Source organism: Bos indicus, chromosome 25 (assembly GCF_029378745.1).
Source record: "Bos indicus isolate NIAB-ARS_2022 breed Sahiwal x Tharparkar chromosome 25, NIAB-ARS_B.indTharparkar_mat_pri_1.0, whole genome shotgun sequence".
In the NCBI taxonomy this organism is placed as follows: domain Eukaryota; kingdom Metazoa; phylum Chordata; class Mammalia; order Artiodactyla; family Bovidae; genus Bos; species Bos indicus.
The window spans coordinates 42,212,526-42,238,358 of record NC_091784.1 but is presented as its reverse complement, the minus strand read 5'-3'; the positions used below and the strand labels follow the sequence as shown (position 1 = coordinate 42,238,358).

The window sequence follows — 25,833 nt, the reverse complement described above, 5'->3', positions numbered from 1 at the left end:
ACGGCCACCCTCCTGCCAACCAACGTCTGACCTGCTTCCCGTCCGGCAGCTCAGACATGCCGGTCCCCTGGGCATGAGCCAACCGCGCAGGCCAAGTCCCAGAGCTGCAAGTCCACCTGCAGTCCCATCTGACGTCGTCACCGCACAACGCACGGCAATCAGTCGCTCACAGGCTGCGGTGACCCGAGTGTTCACTGCAGGGTGTCCAGCCCAGGGCGGGCGAGGAGCTTGGGCTGCTCAAGCCCAAGGCCCCGAACCCCCAGCGGCTTTCAGGGAGGGCTTTTAAAGACAAGATCGCGGCGAGGGCTGTGGGTGTCTGAGCGGCCTGCGGGCATTCTTCTGCTCTGCTGTGAGGAGGTAACTGGCAGGTGTTTTGGGCGTCAATACCATCAACCTTCTGGATCGGCCTGGCCTTGGGCCGACATGCAGGGGGCCAGGACCTAGTGAACGCCTTCGAGCTGGCAGGTGTCTCAGCATCTGCAAGACAAGCAAGCGCACGGGCCAGGAAGTTACCCACTGCCTCGAGGGGGAACTGAAGGCCCTGCGCTTCGTGCTAGAGCCAACTCATTACTGTCCCGGCTTGCTTGACTGTTTCCCTCTGTTTCTGCGTTTTCTTGCTTTTCTGATTACACTTGCTCTTTGGAACTGGGGGACAGCCTGGGAGGCAAAAGTCTTTCACAGACGAGAGGCGGGGAAGGCCCCACGGGTCCTGCTGGGCTTCAGGGCGGGGCCCAGCCGTCCTGTCTGTAACCAGGTCAGCTTCCAACGTCCTGTCGACAAGAATCCTGGGCCCTCTCTCTCCTGCCCCTCCCACCCCATAATTTAAAAATAGAACCCAAATGGCCCGTTCTCAGGAACCTGGGGCATGTCCCAGGGCTTGGCCGAAGGCGGAGCCGGCTTGTCCGTCAGGACCCGCGGCTCCTGCGTCTGCCCATGTCTTACTGCTGCTGGAGTAGGAGGGAGGGTTTTCCTCATCGTCTGACTTGTCATCTGTAGACACAGGCTCCGTCAAGTTTCTGTGTGTTGGCTCTGCCACCCACTGCCTCGTGGTGTCTCAAGTGGGCTGCGAGGCCTGCTGGCCGACCGTCTCGCCCCGGCCGCGTCCCTGCTCCTCCCCAGCACCAGGAAGCACCTGCGTCTCTTCCTGTCCAACAGTGACCACTGCAATCCCCAGATCACCAGGCTACGGTTCTAACACCGGGCACTGCTGACCACTTGGTGGCTTCGGTAGAACTAATCTAGCATCTTCCTATTTACAGCGAGCATGTTGGTTTTTGCTTGAAATGAATACATTCGTGCTGAGAAATTACCCGTATGTTATTAAGGGATCTTAAGACTGACTGTCAAAACTCAAGCGAGTTTTTGGCAAATACGGAGCAGACGTCCTGCGAGCTGACAGCCCAGGATTGGAGCGGCAGCCTGTCCTGGAGAAGCCCTGAGCACGTCCCACCCCGACACGTGTGGACGCACGCGGCACAGGCAGGCCCCTGCGGAGTTGGCGTCCATACGACCCAAGCTTCCCTGCCCTGTGCCCGGGCAGCCTGGGCAGTGTGGATGGCACTGGAGCTGCAGCGGGATTTCCCTGGGGCTCACACTCAGTCTCATGCCTTTCCGTCTCTTCCTGTTTGCTGGCGGGGCCACAGAGGTGGCCGTTTGTTTGTTTGTTTTTTACAAGTTGGTAGTAACTGGTCTTTTTTTTGTTGTTGACTGTATAGAGCTTCTCCACCTTTGGCTGCAAAGAATATAATCAATCTGATTTCGGTGTTGACCATCTGGTGATGTCCATGTGTAAAGTCTTCTCTTGTGTTGTTGGAAGAGGGTGTTTGCTATGACCAGTGCGTTCTCTTGGCAGAACTCTATTAGCTTTTGCCCTGCTTCATTCCGTACGCCAAGGCCAAATTTGCCTGTTACTCCAGGTGTTTCTTGACTTCCTACTTTTGCATTCCAGTCCCCTATAATGAAAAGGACATCTTTTTTGGGTGTTAGTTCTAAAAGGTCTTGTAGGTCTTCATAGAACCGTTCAACTTCAGCTTCTTCACCGTTACTGGTGGGGGCATAGACTTGGATTACTGTGATATTGAATGGTTTACCTTGGAAATGAACAGAGATCATTCTGTTATTTTTGAGATAGCATCCAAGTACTGCATTTTGGACTCTTTTGTTGACCATGATGGCTACTCCATTTCTTCTGCAGATGGTGACTGCAGCCATGAAATTAAAAGACGCTTACTCCTTGGAAGAAAAGTTATGACCAACCTAGATAGCATATTCAAAAGCAGAGACATTACTTTGCCAACAAAGGTCCGTCTAGTCAAGGCTATGGTTTTTCCTGTGGTCATGTATGGATATGAGAGTTGGACCGTGAAGAAGGCTGAGCGCCGAAGAATTGATGCTTTTGAACTGTGGTATTGGAGAAGACTCTTGAGAGTCCCTTGGATTGCAAGGAGGTCCAACCAGTCCATTCTGAAGGAGATCAGCCCTGGGATTTCTTTGGAAGGAATGATGCTAAAGCTGAAACTCCAGTCCTTTGGCCACTTCATGTGAAGAGTTGACTCACTGGAAAAGACTCTGATGCTGGGAGGGATTGGGGGCAGGAGGAGAAGGGGACGACAGAGGATGAGATGGCTGGATGGCATCACTGACTCGATGGACGTGAGTCTGAGTGAACTCTGGGAGTTGGTGATGGACAGGAAGCCTGGCGTGCTGCGATTCATGGGGTGGCAAAGAATCAGACACGACTGAGCGACTGAACTGAACTGAGTAACTGGTCTGTTTGAAATTTCTCTCTTCTGGAGTCAGTATTTGTGGGTTATATTTTAGTAGAAAATGATTCATCTCTTTCAGGTTTTCACTTTAAACAGAGTTGTGACATAATTCCTAGCTTTTAACGGACTCCTAGGCCTCGTGATTCTCTCTCCAGGGTTCTCTCTGACGGTGCTTCTGGCTGTCCTCCTCAGCGCTGCGGGGAGGCGCGCGTGCAGGGCAGTGCTCACCCTGTGTGTCCCGCTCCAGGGCTCTGTGTGGCTGCACATGGGGAGCCTCGTCCAGGTCAGACCGGGGCCTTTGGCGCCCAGGACATGCTCTCCTCACCCGCCCCACCCAGGCAGCAACTCCAAGCTAACTACTCTTATTTCTTAGTTCGGGTGGTGATGGTTTCTATTAATTTTTCACTAGGATTGTGAATAATTAATGTTTTACTGGTTTGTTTTCAAAGCACAGGCATTTGGATTTATTTGTTATTTCTACCATTTTTCACTTTCTCATTAACTTCCGCTTTGATCTTTACAAATTCGTACTTCTCCTTTGCTAAGGTTAATTCTGTCTTCCTTTTCCAAGTTCTTGGACTGGGTGTTTAATCCATACATATTCACTCTTTCTTGTTCAATAACATATTTAAACCTGTGACTTTTCTTCTCAGCGATGGTCTGGCTGTTTCCCACAGGCTCTGAAGGGAAGAGTTCCCATGAAGACTGTTTTCTGAATTTTATGACCCAAGAATGAAGACCAAGTCTCTTGTTCTATTACATTTTTTCTTTCAAGAATTAGGTGCTATTTCTTTTTTCGGTTGTGCTTTTAAATTCAAATTTCATCACAGTGTGATCCGAGGAAAGCGATTTGTCCTAGTTCTATTTGGGTTTTTTTAAGTTTTAAAAAATTTTATTTTTGATTTTTGGCTGGGCTGGGTCTTCTTTGCTGCGTGTGGGCTTCCTCCAATTGCGGCGCACAGGCTTCTCACTTGGAGGCTTCTCTCGTCGCGGGGTACGGGCTCCAGGGAGCAACGCTCAGCAGCCGCGGCTGCACGGCCTGTGAGGCCTCCCCACACCAGGATGGAACCCGTGTCTCCTGCACTGCCAGGTGAGTCTCAACCAGGGGACCACCAGGGAAGCCCGTGCTACCAGAGGGCACTGGGCCTCACAAGCCAGCCTCGCCTGGGGGTTTGGTGAAACGGCCAGGGCCAGAGTCACCCTCCTGCTCAGCTGCGTCCCTGGGGAAGACCCCGGGACTGGCCCAGGTGAAGGCCTTCGTGCTGCTCAGGACGCCTGGCTAACGGCCCCTCCAGCCAGCTCTGCCTCTTTGGCAGCAGGGTCGGGTCACAGGAGGCTCCAGGGGAGGTGAGAGGTCCCGACAGAGGAGGAGCAGCACACAGCAGACCCAGGGGGCGGGGGGTGGGGGCCAAGGCACAGAACACGGGACTCGGACACAGGCAACGGGTGAGGGGCCCCCAGGCCTGGTCGCAGGCGCTGACAGCGGAGTCTCTGCTGGGGGCGGCTCTGGAGCAACAACACACTGCCCTCTTCTCGAAGAGGCGCCTGGTGCTCCAGGGGGGTCGGGGAGAACAGGGCCAGGACAGAGCTTTCTGGAAGGACCTGGGGACAGACAGGACCCCAGGCGGCCAGGCTGTCTGGCAGGGACTGCCTGCAACTCCAGCTCCAAGCCGGTCCCTGGAGACCTGCCCCCGCCTCGCCCCGCGCTCCACCCCGGGACAGGGAGCGGGCCACCGAGTGCACACACCCCCGTGCCTCTCCACCTGGCCCGGCGTTGCCCCGAGGCCCAGAACCTGGGGGCGGCCCTGCCTTCCACGCCTCCTCCCACCAGAGCTGGAGAGGGTGCTTCTGTCACAGATGGAGGGCCTGGGTGAGACTAAGCCTCCCCAGGAACAAACACTGACCAGTGGGCAGCAACGCGCAGGATCCCAGAGCGGTGGGACCCGAGGCCGGCCCAGCTCATGGCCGGGGAGCACCCAGGACGCAGCACAAGCTGGAGGAGGATCAGAGCCAGGAGCGTGGGGAGGCCGGGAGGCCAGAGGCCACGGGGTGCGCGGGGGCAGGGAGGAGGGGCCCTGAGGACCCAGCAAACCGACCGGCCCCCGGGGCCGAGGACCGAACACAAGGAAGGACGAGAGAGACCAGGCCTGCTCCCTGCAGCCAGGCTGGCGTCTCAGGCAGCCCGCAGGCATCACCACCCCAGCAGAGCGCTGCCCCGCCCTGGACCCACTGGTGACACAGCCCCTCCCTCTCCTCAAGGAGACTGGATGCTAAGGGTCCTCAAGGCGAGCTCACTAGTATGGTACGGCCTTTAGACAGAGCCTGTGAACTTCAGTTTAATTCGAGAGGGTGCACCACTGGGGCCCAGGGGTGGTACCCGACCCCACAAAGCAACAACCAGCGTGGGGGCGAGGACATGCTCCCCATCCCCCAACAGCAAGTCTAACTACTGTGGCTGCTGGTGAGCACCAGCGTGAGGGGTCACACACGTCTCAGCAAAGGAGCCCAGCCTCTGACCAGCCCCACAGACGGTCACGATGGGGCCGAGGGCCAGACTTCCAGAGCTGCCCGCCAAGGGCCCTCATCGCAGAGGTCCAGGCCGCTGCCTTCCCCCAAGAGCCCTACTGGGCAGGGCCCCAGGCCTCCTGGAGACGACAGGACGTTGAGATCAGAGGGGACCCCGGTCAAAGGACCTGCTCAGCCTGGACCCATCGAGCACCCAGGAAGGTCTAGGGTGGGGGGGTGGTGCTGGGTCCTGGGAGGGTCTGGAATGACCCACTTGTCGATTCCGTCTCAGCCTGGGGGCCATGCCAGGTGCAAAAGGCGACAGGCTGTCACCAACAGCTCAGCCAGCTGCTGACTTGAGCTGGACACACCACTGCCTCGGATCAAAAGAAGCCCCACTGGAGAACATGTCCAGGCTGCGTTTCACCCTGGAAGGCCATTTCTTGAGTACATTTGCTAAGAGAGAGCTCTCACAGCACCGACCCGCAGGGAGCCACCACCTCCCAGGGGAACCTGTCTGCCAGCTGGAGTCCAACGGGAGGCCCACCCGAAACCTGGCAAGCAAGCGCCAGGCCTCACCTGGGGCAGAGGATGGGAGGGCGGCTAAGAAAGTGCAGAGAAAGAAAATGACCCAAGGTCGCGCTGTGTCCGCTGTGGGAGCCACGCAGGCCCCATGAGAGCAGCTCCAGCTGCGCTCATGCAGAGATGGAGGGCGCTCCGCCAGGCCCGGCCAGTGGGACCCCAGCCCTCCGCCCTGTCGTCACAGCCTGGCTCTCAGAGACACAGGGGCCTCGCAAGGCTACAGGTTCAATCACTGTCTGGCTCGACCTACGTGAGCCTAAGCGGCGTGGGCCCGCACACGTGGACTTACGCCTCCGGGCCAGGCTCCTGAGAAAGCAGCGTTTCTCAGCAGGCGCTGAGGCTCGGGGCAGGGGCCCAGGGCTGGGGAGGCCCGCTCCTCACGGTCTCTGTGGTCACCTCCACCAGCGGGCCCGACCGACACGCCCGCCTAGGACAGACGTTTTTCAGGCACAGCAGGACAGATCCAGAACGTGAAATGACTCACCACCAGTCAGAACCAGGAGGTGCTTTTAATAATTTACGGAGAGGCAGCTGGCTCCGCTGGAGGACTGTGATAAGGCCGGATGTTCGGGTGGGGGGCGCAGGCGGGCGATGGTGCGAGTGGTGAACAATGGAGGCTCACCCGCCTCCCAGTGATTCACTGGCCTGAGTTTTGCGGTTGACAATGACGCAGTGTCAGCAAGGTCCGTGGGGGTGGGCACCGCCCGGCAGGGCTACGAACACCTCCCACCATCCGTGTGATCTGTGCTCGAGCCCCAGGACTCAGAGCGAGCGCCCCTGGTGCTCCCGTGCAGGGGAAGCCCCGGAGGCCTGCGAGCCCCTGGAACCTGCCCGGCTGCGCTGTCCACGGGCAACGGAGGTGGCTGTAAAGCACGTGTCGCTGGGCGGCACGCGAAGCCTGGACACTCGCAGCCTGGACCACTGCGCCCACTTGGGAGACGGAGTGGAGGAGGAAGGCGGCAGGAGGCGGAGGGGGTCACCAGGCCGCCCGTGCTCACCCCTCATCTGGACGCAGCGCTTCCAGGAGAAGCCCTGGGAGGCGGGCCGCGGACCCGAGCACAGGTGTCCAGCCCAGTCCCCGAGGTCGCCAAGTGACAGTACTGTGACAGTCAGAAGCGAAGCCTCCCCTCCAGCCCCAGCCCGCCCGACCTAATCAGGGCGAGGCGTGTCAAAGACATGACTACAGTGGGGTCGTCTTTCCTTGGGGTATTAATTGCATTTAAAGAAAAAAACACGAAGGGTACTCACACACACTAATTGGCATGAATTTGCTAGTTATTAACAAAAAGTCAAGCTGTCTTTGTGCCGTCACCTGCAATTACCTAAAGATGCTTAATTGTTTTTTTTTAAACGTCTCTTTTGCCTGGTGAGCTGACTTTGGTCCGGAGAACAGCAGGTCAGGGAGCTGGGGCTGGGAGAGCAGGAGCAGGAACCGTCCTAGACGGAGGCCCTGGGTGCAATCGGGGCCCCTGGACACAGGCTGCTCGCTGCCCAGACCCAGAGGAGCGCGCCCTCTTACGGCAGCAACGCAGGGGCAGGACCAAGGCCTTTGGCACTGGCGTGGGAGGGCGGGCTGCCTGCGGCCTCCCAGCCTCAGGATGTTCTCCGTCACCGCCCCAGCCCCAGTCTCGCTCCTCCACCCCTCGGGAGTTTACATCAGAGCAGAGAGCCCCCTGTAACCAAACACAAGCATTTCCTGGCCCACGGGCGACAGGCCTCGGGTCCCTGCCCTGCACCAGCCTGTGCCTCGGGGGCTGCAGGGCCCTCTGGACCCAGTCGGGAGCAAGAACAGAGGCTCGCGCGCTCCTGCCCTCAGGTCCCTGGGCACTGCCATTTCTCATTTTCCCTTTAACAAGGAGAGAGAAGAGAGAAGTGAAATAAACAACACAAAATAAGCTAAAGATGGGACAGTCAAAGGCACAGATTAAAAGCCTCTCTGAGGAGACAGCAACAGCCCAGAGCCAACACCAAGCCTGAAAGGCCCAGTGTGAGGAGCCCGCAGTGCCCGGGCGTGCACGCAGGGGCCACCAGCACCGCACCTCTGGGCTCAGACCCTCTGAAGGGTCAGCACCGCTGCGACAAGCTGATTCCTTGAAGTGAAGTGAAGCTGCTCAGTCGTGTCCGACTCTTTGCGACCCCATGGACTGTAGCCTACCGGGCTCCTCCGTCCATGGGATTTTCCAGGCAAGAATACTGGAGTGAGTTGCCATTTCCTTCTCCATGGGAACTTTCTGACCCAGGGATCGAACCCGGGTCTCCTGTATTATAGGCAGATGCTTTACCGACTGAGCCACAAGGGAAGCATGCTTCCTGGAGAGCGGTCCCCAAAGGTCCCCCGGTGGCCAGGGGAGGCCTGGCACTGAGTTTGGGGTACCAGGCCCAGAGGAGGCTCTCCACTGTAGCTGACACCAGACTTGCCCCGGGAGACGTGCATTAACACCTCTGCCTGGCTGCCCGCCCCAACAAGCTCCAGTGTAACTGGTCTGGAGGAGGGACTTCAAAGGCCCTGGAGACTTCACACGAGGAGCAGAAACCGCATGAGCTGAAAGGAGGAGGAAGCACACAGCCCTGCAGCCCCGTGAGGAGGGGCAGCTGCCCCAGCGGGCAAGCGCAGCAGGCCTGTCCCCCTCCTGACAGGGCACCCAGCTCGTCCAAAAAAGCCCCAGGGCTGGGGAAGGGCAGCTCGGGGATGGGGAAGGGCGACGTGCAGGCTTCCCAGCCTGGCGCCGTGGGCATGTGGCCCTCACGGCCTCATCTCGGTTTCTCAGGGCAACTGTGCCCCTGGGCACTCTCCAGCTCAACCCCAGCAAGGAAGCCGTGCAGGAGACACACAACGTCCCATCCCCAGGGCCTTGTAGGAGGGGCCATCGGTCTTCAAGGACGCCCCACCCCGGCCTGGCAGCCCCAAAGTCAAGGTCGGTGGACAAGGACAGGAAGGTGGGGAGGCCCCAGAGAGCCCTGGCCCCGTCACCAGAGCCCACCCTCCCAGCTCCCGGAGGCTGTGGTCACAATCGGGGGCTTCCACGGGTCCGGACGTGTCCTTTGCCTCCTCAGGAAATGCTCCCCTAGGCCCCAGGCACCCTGGCCTGTCCCACGGCGTCCATCACACACGTGACTGGGGTCCTTACTAGGCATAGCCTCTCCACCTCAGGTAGGGCCGACCCCGATCTCCGACAGGCATCTGTGCTGGAGCAGCCAGGCGGGGTCGGCCTTGGGCTGTGCCCCTGGGCACCGATGCCCACCCAGAGGGGTGCTTCCCGGCCAGGACTCGGGGCTCTGGACCCCATGCCTGCTGCATCTCGGACACCACGTCGTCCTCTGAACCCAGCTCCCTGATCCCGCTTGCCTCCCCACCCCTGACTCCTCGGCTGGGCCCCCCACCCCCTCGGCCCCCACGGGTGGAGCCCCCCAACAGGAAAGGTCAGCAGTGGTGGCGTCAGCTGGGGGGCCGCCAGCCAGGCACAAGGCACGTTCAAGGATGCCTCACTCCCACCTGTGCCTGCCTCACTGGCGGCGCCAACACCGAGACAGGACCCCGACTGCAGGCAGGAGCCCCAGCGCCCTCCGGAGCTCATGGTGCCCCACCCACAGCGGCTCCCGGCGCCCCGCCCACAGCAACCTCCAGCGCCCCGCCCACAGCAGCCTCCCGGCGGCCCGGCAGCAGGAGAGGGTCTTGGGCAGGGCAACCGGACAACACATGCCAATTCCCCGGCACGGCCTGCCTGTGCCCAGGGGTGTCGTCCTCCAAGCCGCCAGACCAGGCGCCGGAGCGGCTCACAGTTCGCACTGGATGAGGACACTCGCGGCCACCCTGTCTCCTGTGGGTGCCGAGGGCCAGCGGGGTCACGTGGCCGCGTCTGCACGCGCCCAGGCGAGGGCTCCCAGCCGCGAGGACACAGGGCGGACGTGGTCTGATGTCAGAAGTCAGCCCGCAGCCGGGGCAACAGAGAAACAAGGGCACGCGCGAGGCTGGAGGGGCGAGGGGCGCCCCACAGGGTCAGGGTGGGGTCCGTGCTGCCGGGCGGCGTGGCCTTGGGTAGGGGGCACTCTGGACCCCAGCCTGGAGCAGGCGGGCAGTCTGGACTCAACCATGAGGCGCCCCTCCCCACTGGTAGCCGCGTCTCTGATGAAGTCGGTCCAGGGCCCTGGGCTCCCCTTGGCCACAAAGGCCTCCACCAGGCGTGGTGTCGGGACTCACCATGTCGGCTCTTTGCTTCTGGCCTCCCAGCTCCTCCAGCGCCTGTGACAGCTGAGCCTTCAAGACAAGACAGAAGGAAGGTCAGTGGGCTTGCTCCTCCCGGGGCGCAAGGGGCCACACCTGCCGTCTCTGCTCACCCGCCACTTTCTGGGGAGCCCCGAGTCCCCCGTGTGGAAGCAGGGGCAGTGGTAACATAGCAGCTTGCCAAGGCCACCCCTGAGCAGCTGCCTGAAGGAGAGGGCATTCAGGGTGGAGCTTCAGTGCCCGGGTAAGAGGCCAGGGGACCGGCCACGCACAAGGAGGCAGACACCAGCCAGCACAGCACTCGCTGAGGTGGCAGGACGGGGTGGGACGGGGCACAGCGTGCGGCTGCCAAGGGCTGGCAGGGGCCCCTCCACCTTCCGGGGGCCTGGAGCACCGGGTAACGGGGGCCTCTGGGGGCTCCGCCTGGGGATACTCATCAAGCTGACAGTGCCGACGTGTGCATCTGTGTGTGTGCGTGCGTCATACTTCAACGAGAAAGTAGCTTTAAAATATACAGGCACCAGCACTCTGGAGGACAAATTAGGGAGAAAGGGAGGCGGTTCCGCTACAAGCGGAGGATTCTAAGCAGGACGCGCACCATCGCTGCAGGCGATCAGACAGCCCGTCACGGGCCCTGGGGAGGGCCAAGTGGACGCACAGCACGGCGTCCGGCCGCACCGGAGACCCTAAGAGTGCTGCGGGCCCTTGGCTGGAGGAGGGAAGGCCTCCGACAAAGCCTGGCGGGACAGAGGCTAGGCAGGGGGCAGGTGGCAGCGGGGAAGCCCCTCACCAGCACTGGCTGCAGCCCTTCCTCAGAGCAGCCCAGGGGCCCGGGGAGACGTCAGGACGGCCTCCAGAGGAGCCGAGGAGGCAGGACCAGGGCACCGTGGCCCCCGGGCTCCGGGAAGGCTGCTGGGGCCGGGGGCAGAATGAAGCCACAGGCGCCAGGTCGACCCTTCCCTCCGCAGCGAAACCCCGCAAACAGCAGTTTCCTGGCATCAGTGGGCAGGCCCCCCAGAACTCGGGTCTGAGGGATGGAAACGCAGGAGACGGGCCCCCACTGCACCGGCTCCCGTCCTCACACGCCCTCGGCCCGGGCAGGGCCCCGGGGGCTGGACATGCAGCAGGGGGCGCTGTGCAGAGGCCGCAGCGGGGAGGGGCAGGGCCACACGACCCCCGTCTTGGCCACTCGGGAGACCCGGGGGTGTAGGATGAGGGCGGCCGCAGGCCACATGCAGCCCGGACGCCCGGGTCTGGACGCGGGCACAGAGGCCGGAGGAGCCCTCACTGCCCCGGGCCGGCTCCTCGCCTGGGGCAGGCAGCAAGGCTGGCAGTCAGCTGGCGTGCTCTGCACCCGGGGGACCCTGCAGGGCGAGCCTTACACGGGGCGCAGCGCGGTCTGCACCCGGGGGGCCCCTGCAGGGCGAGCCTTACACGGGGCGCAGCGCGGCGAGGACACGGGAAGACAGCAGGCCGCCCGGGAGACTCCGGCCGGCGACTCCACGGCAGCTTGCGCGGCCCAGGCCAGGGCGCTTCCTAAAAGGCACAGCCGCCCTGAGTCCTCAGGGGACACGCTCCCTCCGGCTGCTCTGTGTGGAGCGGAGCTGGCGGGGCAGGCGTGTGGACGGAGGAGCCGGCCCGCTCAGGGGCTGTCACTGGGAGGCGCCCGGTGACCACAGAGCCGTCAGGCCTGAGCACCGCCCGCCGCGGGTGAGGGCTGCACCCAGACTGCGAGGGGCTGTTTTTATCTCCGAGTGACAACTGCCCCGGACCCAGCAGCGGACGCCGCCCAGTGCAGGCGGGACAGGTGACGCCCAAGGTCACAGGGACAGGAGGAGACTGGCGCTTCACGCCCCTGCCTTCCGGCTGGCTGCACACACAGGATGGTGATGAAGCGCAAAGACAGATGCTAGTTGAAGGGCACATCCAGGCAGCACCCCGGACGCACCTTCACCAGGGAGCAAACACGGGGCAGGTGGGGCCCCTGCCGTCGCGGACGCCAGGCTGCAGGCAGGGGAGCACCGCGCTTCCTGAGGCCGCAGACACGTCGGCCTGTAAGTGGGCGGGCAGCAGTGGCTCCAGGGCAGCCGCAGGACGGAGCCCTTCACCCCTCGGGAGCCCCTGATGAGCCGAGTGTGTCCCAGGCCTGGAGCGTGCGGGGCCCCGCCACGCGCTCAGGACCACGGTGGGCGCGTCCATGGTGGGCCCGGCCCCGTCCCGACTCAGCCCACCCCCGCTGACAGCCGGGGTGCTTACCCTGCGGGCAGTGGGCCTGGGACCACAGCTCCAGCGCCCTGGAACTTGGGCAAATGCCAGGCTTCAGCCCCCGTCCTCCAGAGCTCTCTCCTCACCAGCCCTCTGCCTCTGAGACATCACTGCCGGGCGGGAGGCCAGACCAGAGACCAACCCCAAGGCCTCTTGACCTGGAAGTCGGTCCTGGCGGAGGGCGTCGTGAGGAGAAGGAGTAGCTCAGCCGTTATCCCTTCAGAGAACGCGGGTTCAGACAACCACCCGGGGCCAGATGGAAAAGGTCAACAAAACCAGGAGCTGTCTTTTTCACAGATAAACAAAACTGACAAACTTCTAGCTGAACTAAGGAAAAAGATGAAGCTCAGGTAAATAAAATCAGAGATGAAAGCAAAGACATCACAAAGGATGCCACAGAAACACCAAGACGCAAGAACTGCTGCGATCAACATTCTACACCAGAAAACTGCACAACGAAACAAACAAACTCCTAGAAACATACAATCAGGAAAAACCTTAAAACAAAAGATCTGAGCAAACCAGTAATGAGTAACAAGAATTAATGGGAAAAAAACAAAACCCTCCCTACAAAGAAAGGCCCAGGATTACATGGTTTCACTGGTGAATTTTACCAAACACTTAAAAAAGTATTAATACCAATCCTCCTTGAACTCTTCCAAAAAATCAAAGAGAAGGGAACACATTCAAATTCATTTTACAAGGCCAGCATCGCCGATATGAAAGCCAGACAAGGTGCCCAAAGAACAAAACCAAAGTGAAACAACTGCCAACAGCCCTGATGAACAGATTCGCAAATCCTCAGCAAAACACTGGCAAACTGAATCCAGCAGCACGTCACAGAGATGGTACACTGAGATCAAGTGGGATTCATCCATGGGATGCAAGGGTGGCTCGACATCCACAGACCAGTCACGGCAAAGCAACACAGCAGCAGAGTGAAGGAGGAGAATGGCATGAGCATCTCAACAGAGGCACGGAAAACATTTGATAAAATTTAACATCTTTTCCTGAGAAATTTTCTTGAGAAATCTCTGTATGCAGGTCAGGAAGCAACAGTTAGAACTGGACATGGAACAACAGACTGGTTCCAAATAGGAAAACGAGTACATCAAGGCTGTATATTGTCACCCTGCTTATTTAACTTATATGCAGAGTACACCATGAGAAACGCTGGACTGGAAGAAGCACAAGCTGGAATCAAGATTGCCGGGAGAAATATCAATAACCTCAGATATGCAGATGACACCACCCTTATGGCAGAAAGTGAAGAGGAACTCAAAAGCCTCTTGATGAAAGTGAAAGTGGAGAGTGAACAAGTTGGCTTAAAGCTCAACATTCAGAAAAGGAAGATCATGGCATCTGGTCCCATCACTTCATGGGAAATAGGTGGGGAAACAGTGGAAACAGTGTCAGACTTTATTTTGCTGGGCTCCAAAATCACTGCAGATGGTGACTGCAGCCATGAAATTAAAAGACACTTACTCCTTGGAAGGAAAGTTATGACCAACCTAGATACCATATTCAAAAGCAGAGACATTCCTTTGCCAACAAAGGTCCGTCTAGTCAAGGCTATGGTTTTTCCTGTGGTCATGTATGGATGTGAGAGTTGGACTGTGAAGAAGGCTGAGCGCCGAAGAATTGATGCTTTTGAACTGTGGTGTTGGAGAAGACTCTTGAGAGTCCCTTGGACTGCAAGGCGATCCAATCAGTCCATTCTGAAGGAGATCAGCCCTGGGATTTCTTTGGAAGGAATGATGCTAAAGCTGAAACTCCAGTCCTTTGGCCACCTCATGCGAAGAGTTGACTCATTGGAAAAGACTCTGATGCTGGGAGGGATTGGGGCCAGAGGAGAAGGGGACGACAGAGGCTGAGATGGCTGGATGGCGTCACCGACTCGATGAACGTGAGTCTCAGTGAACTCCGGGAGTTGGTGATGGACAGGGAGGCCTGGCTTGCTGCGATTCATGGGGTGGCAGGGTCGGACACGACTGAGTGACTGATCTGATCTGATCTGAATATCTTTTCACAACAAAATTAATTAGGTACCGAAGGAACGTTTTTCAGCATAATAAAGCCCACAGCTAATACATTCAACAGTGAAAAGCTGAAGGCTTTTCTTCTGAGATGAGGAACAAGGCAAGGACACCCACTCTCACTGGAAGCCTGAGCCAGAGCAATCAGACGAGAGATAGAAATAAAAGGCACCTAATGGGAAAGGAAGCAGTAAATTGTCTCCTTGCAGATGATACGGACAGAAAATCCTAAAACTTCACTAGAAAACCATTAGAACTAATGAACAAATTCAGGAAATACATAGAAATCAATATACAAAAATAAGTTGCAGGCTTCCCTGGTTGTCAAGCAGTAAAGAATCTGCCTGCCAATGCAGAGAACATGGGTTTGATGCCTGGTCCGGAAAGATTCCACGTGCCTCCGGGCAGCTAAGCTGGTGCCGCCACAACCACTGAAGGCCTCGTGCCCTAGAGCCCAGGCCATGAGACGAGAAGCCACCACGAAAAGCCCACACAGCAACCAAGGGGAGCCCCTCCCCACCACCACAAGAGGAAGTCCCACACAGCAACAAAGACCAGCACAGCCCGGACTCCAAAAGCTGTTCCTATAGGCCGACAATGAACCATCTGAGAAAGAAACTAAACAGTTCCATTTACAACAGCATCAGTTCAGTTCAGTCGCTCAGTCGGGTCCGACTCTCTGCGACCCCATGAACCTCAGCACGCCAGGCCTCCCTGTCCATCACCAACTCCCGGAGTCCACCCAAACCCACGTCCATCGAGTCGGTGATGCCACGGAACCATCTCATCCTCTGTTGTCCCCTTCTCCTCCTGCTCTCAATCTATCCCAGCATCAGGGTCTTTTCAAATGAGTCAGCTCTTTGCATCGGGTGGCCAAAGGACTAGAGTTTCAGCTTCAACATCAGTCCTTCCAATGAAAACTCAGGACTGGTTGGATCTCCTTGCAGTCCAAGGGACTCTCAAGAGTCTTCTCCAACACCACAGTTCAAAAGCATCAATTCTTCAGTGCTCGGCTCTCTTTATAGTTCAACTCTCATATCCATACATGACCACAGGAAAAACCATAGCCTTGACTAGACGGACCTTTGTTGGCAAAGTAGTGTCTCTGCTTTTCAATATGCCATCTAGGTTGGTCATCACTTTCCTTCCAAGGAGTAAGTGTCTTTTAATTTCATGGCTGCAGTCACCATCTGCAGTAATTTTGGAGCCCAGAAAAATAAAGTCTGACACTGTTTCCACTGTTTCCCCATCTATTTGCCATGAAGTGATGGGACCAGATGCCATGATCTTCCTTTTCTGAATGTTGAGCTTTAAGCCAACTTTTTCACTCTCCTCTTTCACTTTCATCAAGAGGCTTTTTAGTTCCTCTTCACTTTCTGCCATAAGGGTGGTGTCATCTGCATATCTGAGGTTATTGATATTTCTCCCGGCAATCTTGATTCCAGCTTGTGCTTCTTCCAGCCCAGCATTTTTCATGATGTACTCTGCATATAAGTTAAATAAGCAGGGTGACAATATTCAGCCTTGATGTACTCCTTTTCCTATTTGGAACCAGTCTGTTGCTCCATGTCCAATTCTAACTGTTGCCTCCTGACCTGCATACAGGTTTCTCAAGAGGCAGGTCAGGTGGTCTGGTATTCCCATCTCTTTCACGATTTTCCACAGTTTATTGTGATCCACACAGTCAAAGGCTTTGGCATAGTCAATAAAGCAGAAATAGATGTTTTTCTGGAACTCTCTTGCTTTTTCGATGACCCAGAGGATGTTGGCAATTTGATCTCTGGTTCCTCTGCCTTTTCTAAAACCAACTTAAACATCTGGAAGTTCACAGTTCACATATTGCTGAAGCCTGGCTTGAAGAATTTTAAGCATTACTTTACTAGCATGTGCTGCTGCTGCTAAGTCACTTCAGTCATGTCCAACTATGTGTGACCCCACAGACAGCCTCCTACCAGGCCCTGTGTCCCTGGGATTCTCCAGGCAAGAACACTGGAGTGAGTTGCCATTTCCTTCTCGTGTGAGATGAGTGCAATTGTGTGGTATTTTGAGCATTCTTTGGCATTGCCTTTCTTTGGGATTGGAATGAAAACTGACCTTTTCCAGTCCCATGGCCACTGATGAATTTTCCAAATTTGCTGGCATATTGAGTGCAGCACTTGCACAGCCTCATCTTTCAGGATTTGAATAGCTCAACTGGAATTCCATCACCTCCACTAGCTTTGTTCGTAGTGATGCTTTCTAAGGCCCACTTGACTTCACATTCCAGGATGTCTGGCTCTAGGTGAGTGATCACACCATCATGATTATCTGGGTCTTGAAGATCTTTTTTGTATAGTTCTTCTGTGTATTCTTGCCACCTCTTCTTAATATCTTCTGCTTCTGTTAGGTCCCTACCATTTCTGTCCTTTATTGAGCCCATCTTTGCATGAAATGTTCCCTTGGTATCTCTAAGTTTCTTGAAGAGATCTCTAGTCTTTCCCATTCTGTTGTTTTCCTCTATTTCTTTGCATTGATTGCTGAGGAAGGCTTTCTTATCTCTTCTTGCTATTCTTTGGAACTCTGCATTCAAATGGGTATATCTTTCCTTTTCCCTTTTGCTTTTTGCTTCCCTTCGTCTCACAGCTATTTGTAAGGCCTCCTCAGACAGCCATTTTGCTTTTTTGCATTTCTTTTTCTTGGGAATGGTCTTGATTCCTATCTCCTGTACAATGTCACGAACCTCCGTCCATAGTTCATCAGGCACCCTGTCTATCAGAACTAGTCCCTTAAATCGATTTCTCACTTCCACTGTATAGTCATAAGGGAGTTCATTTAGGTCATATCTGAATGGTCTAGTGGTTTTCCCCACTTTCTTCAATTTCAGTCTGATTTTGCCAATGAGTTCATGATCTGAGCCACAGTCAGCTCCTGGTCTTGTTTTTGCTAACTGTATAGAGCTTCTCCATCTTTGGCTGCAAAGAATATAATCAATCTGATTTCGGTGTTGACCATATGGTGATGTCCATGTGTAGAGTCTTCTCTTCTGTTGTAGGAGGAGGGTGTTTGCTATGACCAGTGCGTTCTCTTGGCACAACTCTATTAGCCTTTTCCCTGCTTCCTTCCGTATTCCAAGGCCAAATTTGCCTGTTACTCCAGGTGTTTCTTGACTTCCTACTTTTGCATTCCAGTCCCCTATAATGAAAAGGACATCTTTTTTGGGTGTTAGTTCTAAAAGGTCTCGTAGGTCTTCATAGAACCATTAACTTCAGCTTCTTCAGCATTATTGGTCGGGGCATAGACTTGGATTTCCATGATATTGAATGGTTTGCCTTGGAAACGAAGAGAGATCATTCTGTCGTTTTTGAGATTGCATCCAAGTACTACATTTCAGACTCTTTTGTTGACCATGATGGATACTCCATTTCTTCTAAGGGATTCCTGCCCACAGTAGTAGATATAATGGTCATCTGAGTTAAATTCCAGTGGTCATGTATGGATGTGAGAGTTGGATTGTGAAGAAAGATTAGCACCTAAGAATTGATGGTTTTGAACTGTGGTGTTGGAGAAGACTCTTCAGAGTCCCTTGGACTGCAAGGAGATCCAACCAGTCCATCCTAAAGGAGATGAGTCCTGGGTGTTCACTGGAAGGACTGATGCTGAGGCTGAAACTCCAGTACTTTGGCCACCTGATGTGAAGAGTTGACTCATTGGAAAAGACCCTGATGCTGGGAGGGACTGGGGGAAGGAGGTGAAGGGGACGACAGAGGATGAGATGGCTGGATGGCATCACCAACTTGATGCACATGAGTTTGGGTGAACTCTGGGAGTTGGTGATGGACAGGGAGGCCTGGCGTGATACAATTCATGGGGTCGCAAAGAGTCGGACGTGACTGAGCGACTGAACTGAACTGAGTTAAATTCACCCATTCCAGTCCATCTTAGTTCGCTGATTCCTAGAATGTCCGTGTTTACTCTTGCCATCTCCTGTTTGACCACTTCCAATTTGCCTTGATTCATGGACCTGACATTCCAGGTTCCTATGCAATATTGCTCTTTACAGCATCGAACCTCGCTTCTATCACCAATCACATCCACAAATGGGTGTTGTTTTTGCTTTGGCTCCATCCCTTCTTTCTTTCTGGAGTTATTTCTCCACTGATCTCCAGTAGCATATTGGGCACCTACCGACCTGGGGAGTTCATGTTTCAGTGTCCTATCTTTTTGCCTTTTCATACTGTTCATGGGGTTCTCAAGGCAAGAACACTGAAGTGGTTTGCCATTCCCTTCTCCGGTGGACCACATTCTGTCAGACCTCTCCACCATGACCCGCCGTCTGGGGTGGCCCCTATGGTGTGACTTAGTTTCACTGAGTTAGACAAGGCTGTGGTCTGTGTGATCAGATTGGCTGGTTTTCTGTGATTGTGGTTTCAGACTGTCTGCACTCTGAGGCCTCTCTCAGCGCCTACCCTCTTACTTGGGTTTCTCTTACCTTGGACGTGGGGTATGTCCTCACGGCTGCTCCAGCAAAGCGCAGCCGCTGCTCCTGACCTTGGACGTGGGGTAGCTCCCCCCGGCCTGTGTTCTATGGTAGGTCCATTTTAAATACAGCAGTGTGTACATGTCCATCCCAAACTCTCTGGGAAGGGCTTTCGTATAGATGAACAGCTGACCTGCTGGCCACAAGGACCACCTCACTGGGGGAAGCGCAGAGCCTGGCACAGGCAGCAGAGCAGCTGTCAGAACAACAGCATCAAACAACCATAAAACAAGACTCCCCTGGTGGTTCAGCGGGAAAGAATCCACTTGCCAATGCAGGAGGCAGGAGACAGGAGTCAGATCTCTGGTCTGGGAAGATCCAGTACGCCCATGCACCACGGCTACTAAGCCTGTACTCCAGAGTCCAGGAACTGCAGTTACGAGGCCCACGTACCGTGACTCCTGAAGCCCTCTCACCCTGGAGAGCCTGCGCTCTGCAACAGGAGAAGCCACGGCGATGCGACGCCCGCGCACCACAACCAGAGAAAAAGCCCGAGCAGCGGCCAAGACCCAGCAAAGCCAAAAACTAATTAATAAAAATAATAAATTTAACCAAGGAGGTAAAGGAACTATATACTCAAAAATATAAGACTCCGATAGAAACTGAATACGATGTAAACAAAGGGAAAGACATTCTGTGTTCCTGGATTGGAAGAACACTGTCAAACTGCGCGTGCTTTCCAAAGCGAGCTACAGATTCAAAGCAGACTCAACCAACAGTCCATGGATATGTGTGATGAAAACAGAAAAGACAGACTCTGAAGCTTCTGCACAGCAAGGGAACAGAAGGAAGGGCGACCTACAGAATGGGAGACAGGGTGTGTAAACGATGTACCAGGTAAGGAGCTGCTATCCGACATACATAAGGAACTCACAAAGTTGAATATATATATATAAAAAAATACCAATTTAAAAATGGTGAGAGGATCTGAACAGACGTCCCTCCAAAGAAGAATAAAAATGGCCAAGAGAAAAGATGCTCTGTGTCACTGGCCGTCAGGGAGATGCAAAGCACAAGCAGTGAGGGTCCCCTCGCGCCTGTTACGGGGCGTGTCGCCAAAACGCAGCAGCCGTGAGTGTGCAAGAATGTGTCCTGCGCTGCCGTGGGGGGCGGGGCAGGTGCAAACAGCACAGGGGTCCTCAGGAAGCCAAAAGCAGCACGGGGCCACCGCCCACCACCCTGGCCTCAGCCGTCGGGTCCCTGCGGCCAGGGAGGCGGCCCGGGCGCGCGTGGTCTCCTCCCCGAGCGCCTCCTCCCTCCCCGCCGCTTCTCTTTAGCTCTTGCTCATCCTGGAATTCTGTCTCAAGATTGTCCAGTTTGTTTCAGCTGCGCTTTTTACAGGAGTCAGCTCAAGCTCCTTGTGTAAGGGGAGCACCAAACATGTACTTTCACAAGTAAGAGAAAGCCTGGACCTGGTACAACCTAGGGTTCAAAAGCTGCTGTTCCTCCAGGCCGGGAGGTGATAACAGAAACACGGAGGTAAGCCCTGGCCTGAGTCACGGGAGGAGCAGCGCCATGTCCACCTTTTCCTAAGCTGGAGCCAGGATTTAACTGCTACGTTATGAAACTGGGATTTTCCACAGACCTCCATGCAGCCCACAGCACCGTAATCTGCTTAATTAAATAAATTGGAAACACAACTCAGGCTAATATTTCAAATCAAGGTGGCGTGAGCTGCATGTTTATAGCTCTGTTGACAGAAGAGGACTCACGACATATGCCACCAACTTCTGCAGCCACTTTATTAAACAGAATAAACAGAAGCCGTGCAAGACAGCAGCAGACATGGGCTGCTGGGATCCTCCCAATCTCAACACTTCCGCGCGTTGCACTGAGATGTTTTTGCCAGAATCAAAACACGTTTCCCATTAGAACTGGCTGATTAAGCTAAATGGGTGAAGTGGGATGGCTCTGTACGAAGTGGATGTGTTTTCAAATTTCCTGTGCTCACATCCATGCTTCCCACTCCTCCCCAGTGAGTAAAAGCCAGGGAAGTGCCCTGTCCCCGGCACCTGTGGGTGGGTGCCTGGCCGGGCCCCGTGGAGCAGGCGTGGCGGCTCTCACGTCGGCAGCAGGGTCCTCGGGGTCCCAGAACAGAGGCACTAAGACAGATGGCCGACAACTGCAGCCAGCGTCCAATCCAGCCCCCTCCTGGCTCTGTCAATAAAGTTTCATTAACACAGAGCCTCACCCACCATCTACCGAGGGCCCCCGAGCTGAGCATCAAGACCACATGGTCACACAGCCCACAGGCCTTCCTGTGGGTCTTTCATGGACACAGCCTGCTGAGAAGAAAGAGGAGCTTGGGGGTTAGCAGCGGGCCAGAGAAAGGCCAAGGAGAAGCAGAGGGCAGAGGAAGGTGAGAGAGGACAGGGAGGGGCGAAGGCAGAAGGAGACGGAGCCAAGACGGAACAGAAAGAAGCAAAGGAGGAGAGGGGAGACGCCGGAAGAGAAGAGCGAGGAGGGGAGGGCAGGGAAAGGGAGCCCCACCTGCCAGCAGGCCTGCCAGACCCCAGGCACCCCCAGCCCCAGACCAGCTCTCGCTCCGTGCACACCATGAGGCCCGGTGCGCTGTGGGACTGTGCTCTCTGCAGGCACCGCTGCTCCCTGCAGTTCCTGAGACAGTGGGCAGGACGGGGCTCCTTCCCCATGAAGCCCCAACAGCGTGCACAGCAGGCAGGGCAGGGCTCCTTCCCCAACAGTGCCCACAGCGGGCAGGACGGGGCTCCTCCCCACTAGCACCCCAACAGTGCGCACAGCTCAGTGCTGAGTGATGGAGGGCTTGCCCGGAGGCTGCGAACAGCCACTAACCAACAGGCTCTGTAAAGTTAAGTCACTCTCTACCGTCTGTCTGCATGTGATGCCAACTAATAAACGTCTGGCAACAGCTTGAAGCAGCTTCTAACAGTCTCCAAGTGTGGCCAGCTTTCGAGCTTCAGAGACATGAGATGTTACTGTTACTAAAACAAGAACAGGACAGCGGCAAGGAGGATCCCAGCCCAGCCTGCAGTCCCGGGCCGTGTGGGGCCGCTGGGCTGGGGTGGGGTGGGGGGGGGGGGGGGTCGGGGGTCAGTCAGACACCGTGGGGCCGCCCCCTTCCGAGGGGCCGCGGGTGCGGACACACAGGGGACGGCTCCGGCCTGTCCTGCCGGGGGCCTGGCGCCCAGGGGCTCCTACCGGGCGGGCTCCGGGGCCCATAGAGGTGGTGCCGGCAGAGATCAGCGGACGGCCAGGGCAGTGGGGGGAGAGCAGGGAGGAGAAGCCTCTGAGATACGGAGGAAGAGCTGAGCAGGAGGAGCGCCCAGGTTCAGCAGAAGCCCGTCCGGTCCCCGCCCCCCCCCACCCCCCCCACCCCCCCCACCCCCCCCACCCCCCCCCACCCACCGCCGTCCAGGCCCTGCCCAGGCCCCTAGGCACAGCCCCTGTCCCGCCCCCGTCCTGCCAACCCGGAGCAGGGCGCCGGCTCCGTCTGCTGCCCCCTGGTGGCGCCGGGGGCAAACGGCTCTCGGCAGGGCGGGCCCAGTCCTGACTCCCACCACGGAGGCAGCCTCCCTCCACCTGCCCGGGACGCCACGCAGCAGCCCCTCTGAGCCTGATCCTCTCCAGGGACAGCAGCTCAAGCCCAGGCGGCGCTCTTGTGGGGACTCCGGGGCTCTGTGCCCTGCAGGGTCTACAGCGCAGGACACACGGAAGGTGAGCCCGCCCCCACCGACAGCCTTGCTGGGCGGCCGGGGACTGGTGGGGACCGGCAGAGCCCGTGTCCAGAACACATGGCGGGTCCCGGGAGCGCCAAGCCTCATAGGTGGGGACGTCCGTCCTCACGCAGCCCTGGGGTCAGCGTGACCTGGGCAGAGGGCAGGAGGCCGTCCACATCTGCATCCGGAGAGCACAGGGCTGGGCTGGGAGCCTGACGTGGACAGGGTTGGGTGCTGCCGTGGCCGGGAAGGCAGTCCCCTGCCCCTCGTCTGCCCGGGGCCGCCAGCCCACACCTGGACTGGCTGCATGGGCTCCCGCGGTGACAATGACAGGGAATCAGGTGCTGACACGGGTGCGCTGTGACACCCGCCACCCCCTGAGCTCCCGGAGGGCCAAGCCGGAGGGGGAGGTGGAGGGGCCGCCTGTGGCCCTGCTGACCACAGGAAGGGCGGGGGCAGGGCCTTCTCTGCCCAAAGCCGGCAGCCTCAGGGGCCCCGGGGGAGTCGGGGCTCACGGGGGAAGGGGCTGAGAGGTGGCGGGGTGTCCCCCGGCCTGGGGCTGTGAGGACAAGGTGAGGCGGTGACCACGCTGCCAACGTGCTCTGAGGGCAGGGACAGCCCCAGCACCGACACGGGGAGCCGGACAGACGGCCATGAGGTGCAGCGCTGCCAGCTCCGCGGCGACCTGACCGAGTGTGCGTGGGGCACAGCGGGGCTCAGAGTACAGAGAGCCGGGGACTCGGGTGCGGCCCCCCCGTGCGTGGCTCTTGGTCAGCATTGTGGGGGCACAGCCAGGGACTCGGGTGCAGCCCCCCGTGTGTGGCTCTTGGTCAGCGTTGTGGGTGCGGCCCCCCCACTGTGGCTCTTGGTCAGTGTCTCAGGGTCACGGCCAGGGACTCGGGTGCGGCCCCCCGTGCGTGGCTCTTGGTCAGCGTCTGGGGCACGGCCCCCCGCCCCCAGCACTCACCTCCACCTCCGAGCTGTGCGCCTGCACCTTCTGCATCATGTCCTCGGCCTCGCGCATGCGGCGGGTCAGCTGGGGCGAGTGCTCAGCCGGGGTCAGCTCGCTGTCGTACGAGCCCAGGATGGCCCGCATGCCGTCGCGCTCCTGTGGGCAAGAGGGTGGAGGTCAGGCCGGGGGCGAGACAGAGCAGCGCAGGGGTCACAGGGTCAAGTCCGGGAGCAGGCTGCCAGGCTCCTCAAAGACTGCGAGCTGAACCGAGCCCGGCAGAGGACCGAGGCCGGGCCGGGCCCTGGCCACTCTGAACCCCGGCGGAGCTCAGCCTGCGGCAGCGGGTCCACCTGCCATCCTCAGGTGGGGCACACGCCGACCACCCAGCCTCGGGCGGCACCGTCGGGTCTGTAACGCTCAGAGACTCACAGGAGAGGGGTAGAGGGCGCCCCTTCCCCCGGAGCTTGGGGGACGCGAGAGGCCACAGTTCAAGGTATCAACGTGCCCCAGCCACGCCTGGCAGCCCTCCCTGTGTCTGGGACAAAAGACGGAGCCTGGTAAAGACGCAGCTCAGGTCTCGTGGGACACGCTGATCACATGGCCCCGAGACCACCCCTAAAAGCCAACAGGAGTCACGTCACCGCTCAGTGACAGGAAGGCCGACAGCCCGAGCCAGGAGGCCAGGGCCTGGGGCAGACGGGCACTGCGCCCAAGCCGGACAGGAGGGCCTTCCTGAGACGCTGGTGACCGGGGTCCCAGGGAGTCCTGGAGACCGCGGGGCACCCCGCGTCCACGAGTGGAGCCGCTCTGGCTCCAGGAAAGGAGGTCTCCGTCCCACGGAGGGCCTGACGCTGGGGCGAGTGTGGAGGGGGGACCTCTTCCTGAGCAGGAGCTGGGCACAGGCACCTAGCCTCCTCCCGCCCCATGCCCCCAGCCGTCGCCAACGAGGCCCACGTGGGCGACATAAGTAAAGAGAATCAGCTCCCTGCACGCAGCAGGCTCACGGGACACCACTGCACAATGCTCCCGCCTGCTGTGAAAGGTCCCTAGAGCTCCAGCAGGTCTGGGTGGGGCCCGAGAGCCGGTGTTTCTGGCGGGTGAAGCCGCAGTGTGCCGGCCGCGCTGGGGAGCAGGACGCACAGCCGGGCGGCCTCCGCCTGAGCCAGCAGAACCTGGGAGGATGTGCCCGTGAGACCACGTCCAAGTCCCAGCTCTGCTCCTCGGCCCCAAGCCTCTGTCCTCATCAGCGGCTCTCACAGGCTGCCCGGGATGACCAACACTGTCCTGGACCAAGCGCCCAGCCGCGGCCCTGGGGCCCGTGAGGCTCACAAAGACAGCAGCGATCCCGTCCACACGGGCAGACAGACCCGTGTTCACGGGTGCGGCGTCCCTGAGGCCATGCCGGGTGCAGCCGCTGGGGAGGGTCAGGCAACCTCGCTCCACACTCTGCTGGTGCCCCTGCAGCCCCCATGCCCTCCAGGGCAGCGACCAGGCGAGCTGCAGGGCCAGCCCACACTGGCCCCGGCCCCGAGGCACGTTCTCAGACCTGGAACAGACTGGGGGGCAAGGCCACAGGCGCTCTGCCCACGTCGTCTTAACTGGTGCTTCCGTGAGTGGAGACCCGCCTGCCCAGGACAGACGCGCCCCGATGCTCCTGCACCCTGAGCGCCGCGCAGCCCCCCGGCCAGCCTGGGCCGCTCCTCAGGTGAGACTGGAGACGGTGGGCGCTCACCTCCACGCTGCCTTCCTCGGGGCCCACGGGTCCTCGCCCGCTGAGCTCAGCGGTCTTGGGAGCCTCCAGCTGGGCCATCACCCCGGCACAGACTTCATCATTAGGTGATGACAAAAAATTCAATAAGTGAGAAATTAAAGTTACAAATCCAACTGGAACCGGTCACACACCCGTGGAAAATTTGTTTCCAACAGGACGGTTTATCGAGTGTCATAATTTTATTGAAATCCTATATCTTCCCATCGACTTTTATGGTTCCGAGCTGGTTACAGAGTCATCATCACAGAGCGGTGGGGCACGTGGGGGCCAGGGCCGGGAGGGCTTTCCTTTCATAAACAAGCGGTAATCGTCGCCTTTATTGACCAGTAAATCTCCACAACGCCGCCTCTCGCCACAGTTCTCTTCTGTTACGTCTCCAGGCTATCAAAGAAGAAGACTCAAAATTGAAAGTTTGCTGTTTGTACCTTTTACAGAAACTGTTTTGTCATTAGTCACGAAGTCAGGAGAACTGTGCTGGCTTGATCCGATAATGACTTTTTAACGACTGAGTCCACGTGCGGTAA

The 25,833-nt window shown here is 57.8% G+C and overlaps 1 protein-coding gene across 2 annotated transcripts in view; it reads right to left on the bottom strand.

The window, feature by feature from the left end:
* MAD1L1 (mitotic arrest deficient 1 like 1) overlaps positions 1-25,833 on the bottom strand; it is a 247,067-nt gene that overhangs the window by 80,344 nt on the left and 140,890 nt on the right. For both annotated transcript variants that reach the window (XM_070780322.1, XM_019987512.2), the window contains exons 12-13: positions 23,554-23,694; positions 10,051-10,107 (exon numbers count right to left, since the gene is read on the bottom strand). In XM_070780322.1, coding sequence (XP_070636423.1) covers positions 10,051-10,107; positions 23,554-23,694 — 198 coding nt within the window. The remainder of the gene's footprint in view (positions 1-10,050; positions 10,108-23,553; positions 23,695-25,833) is intronic.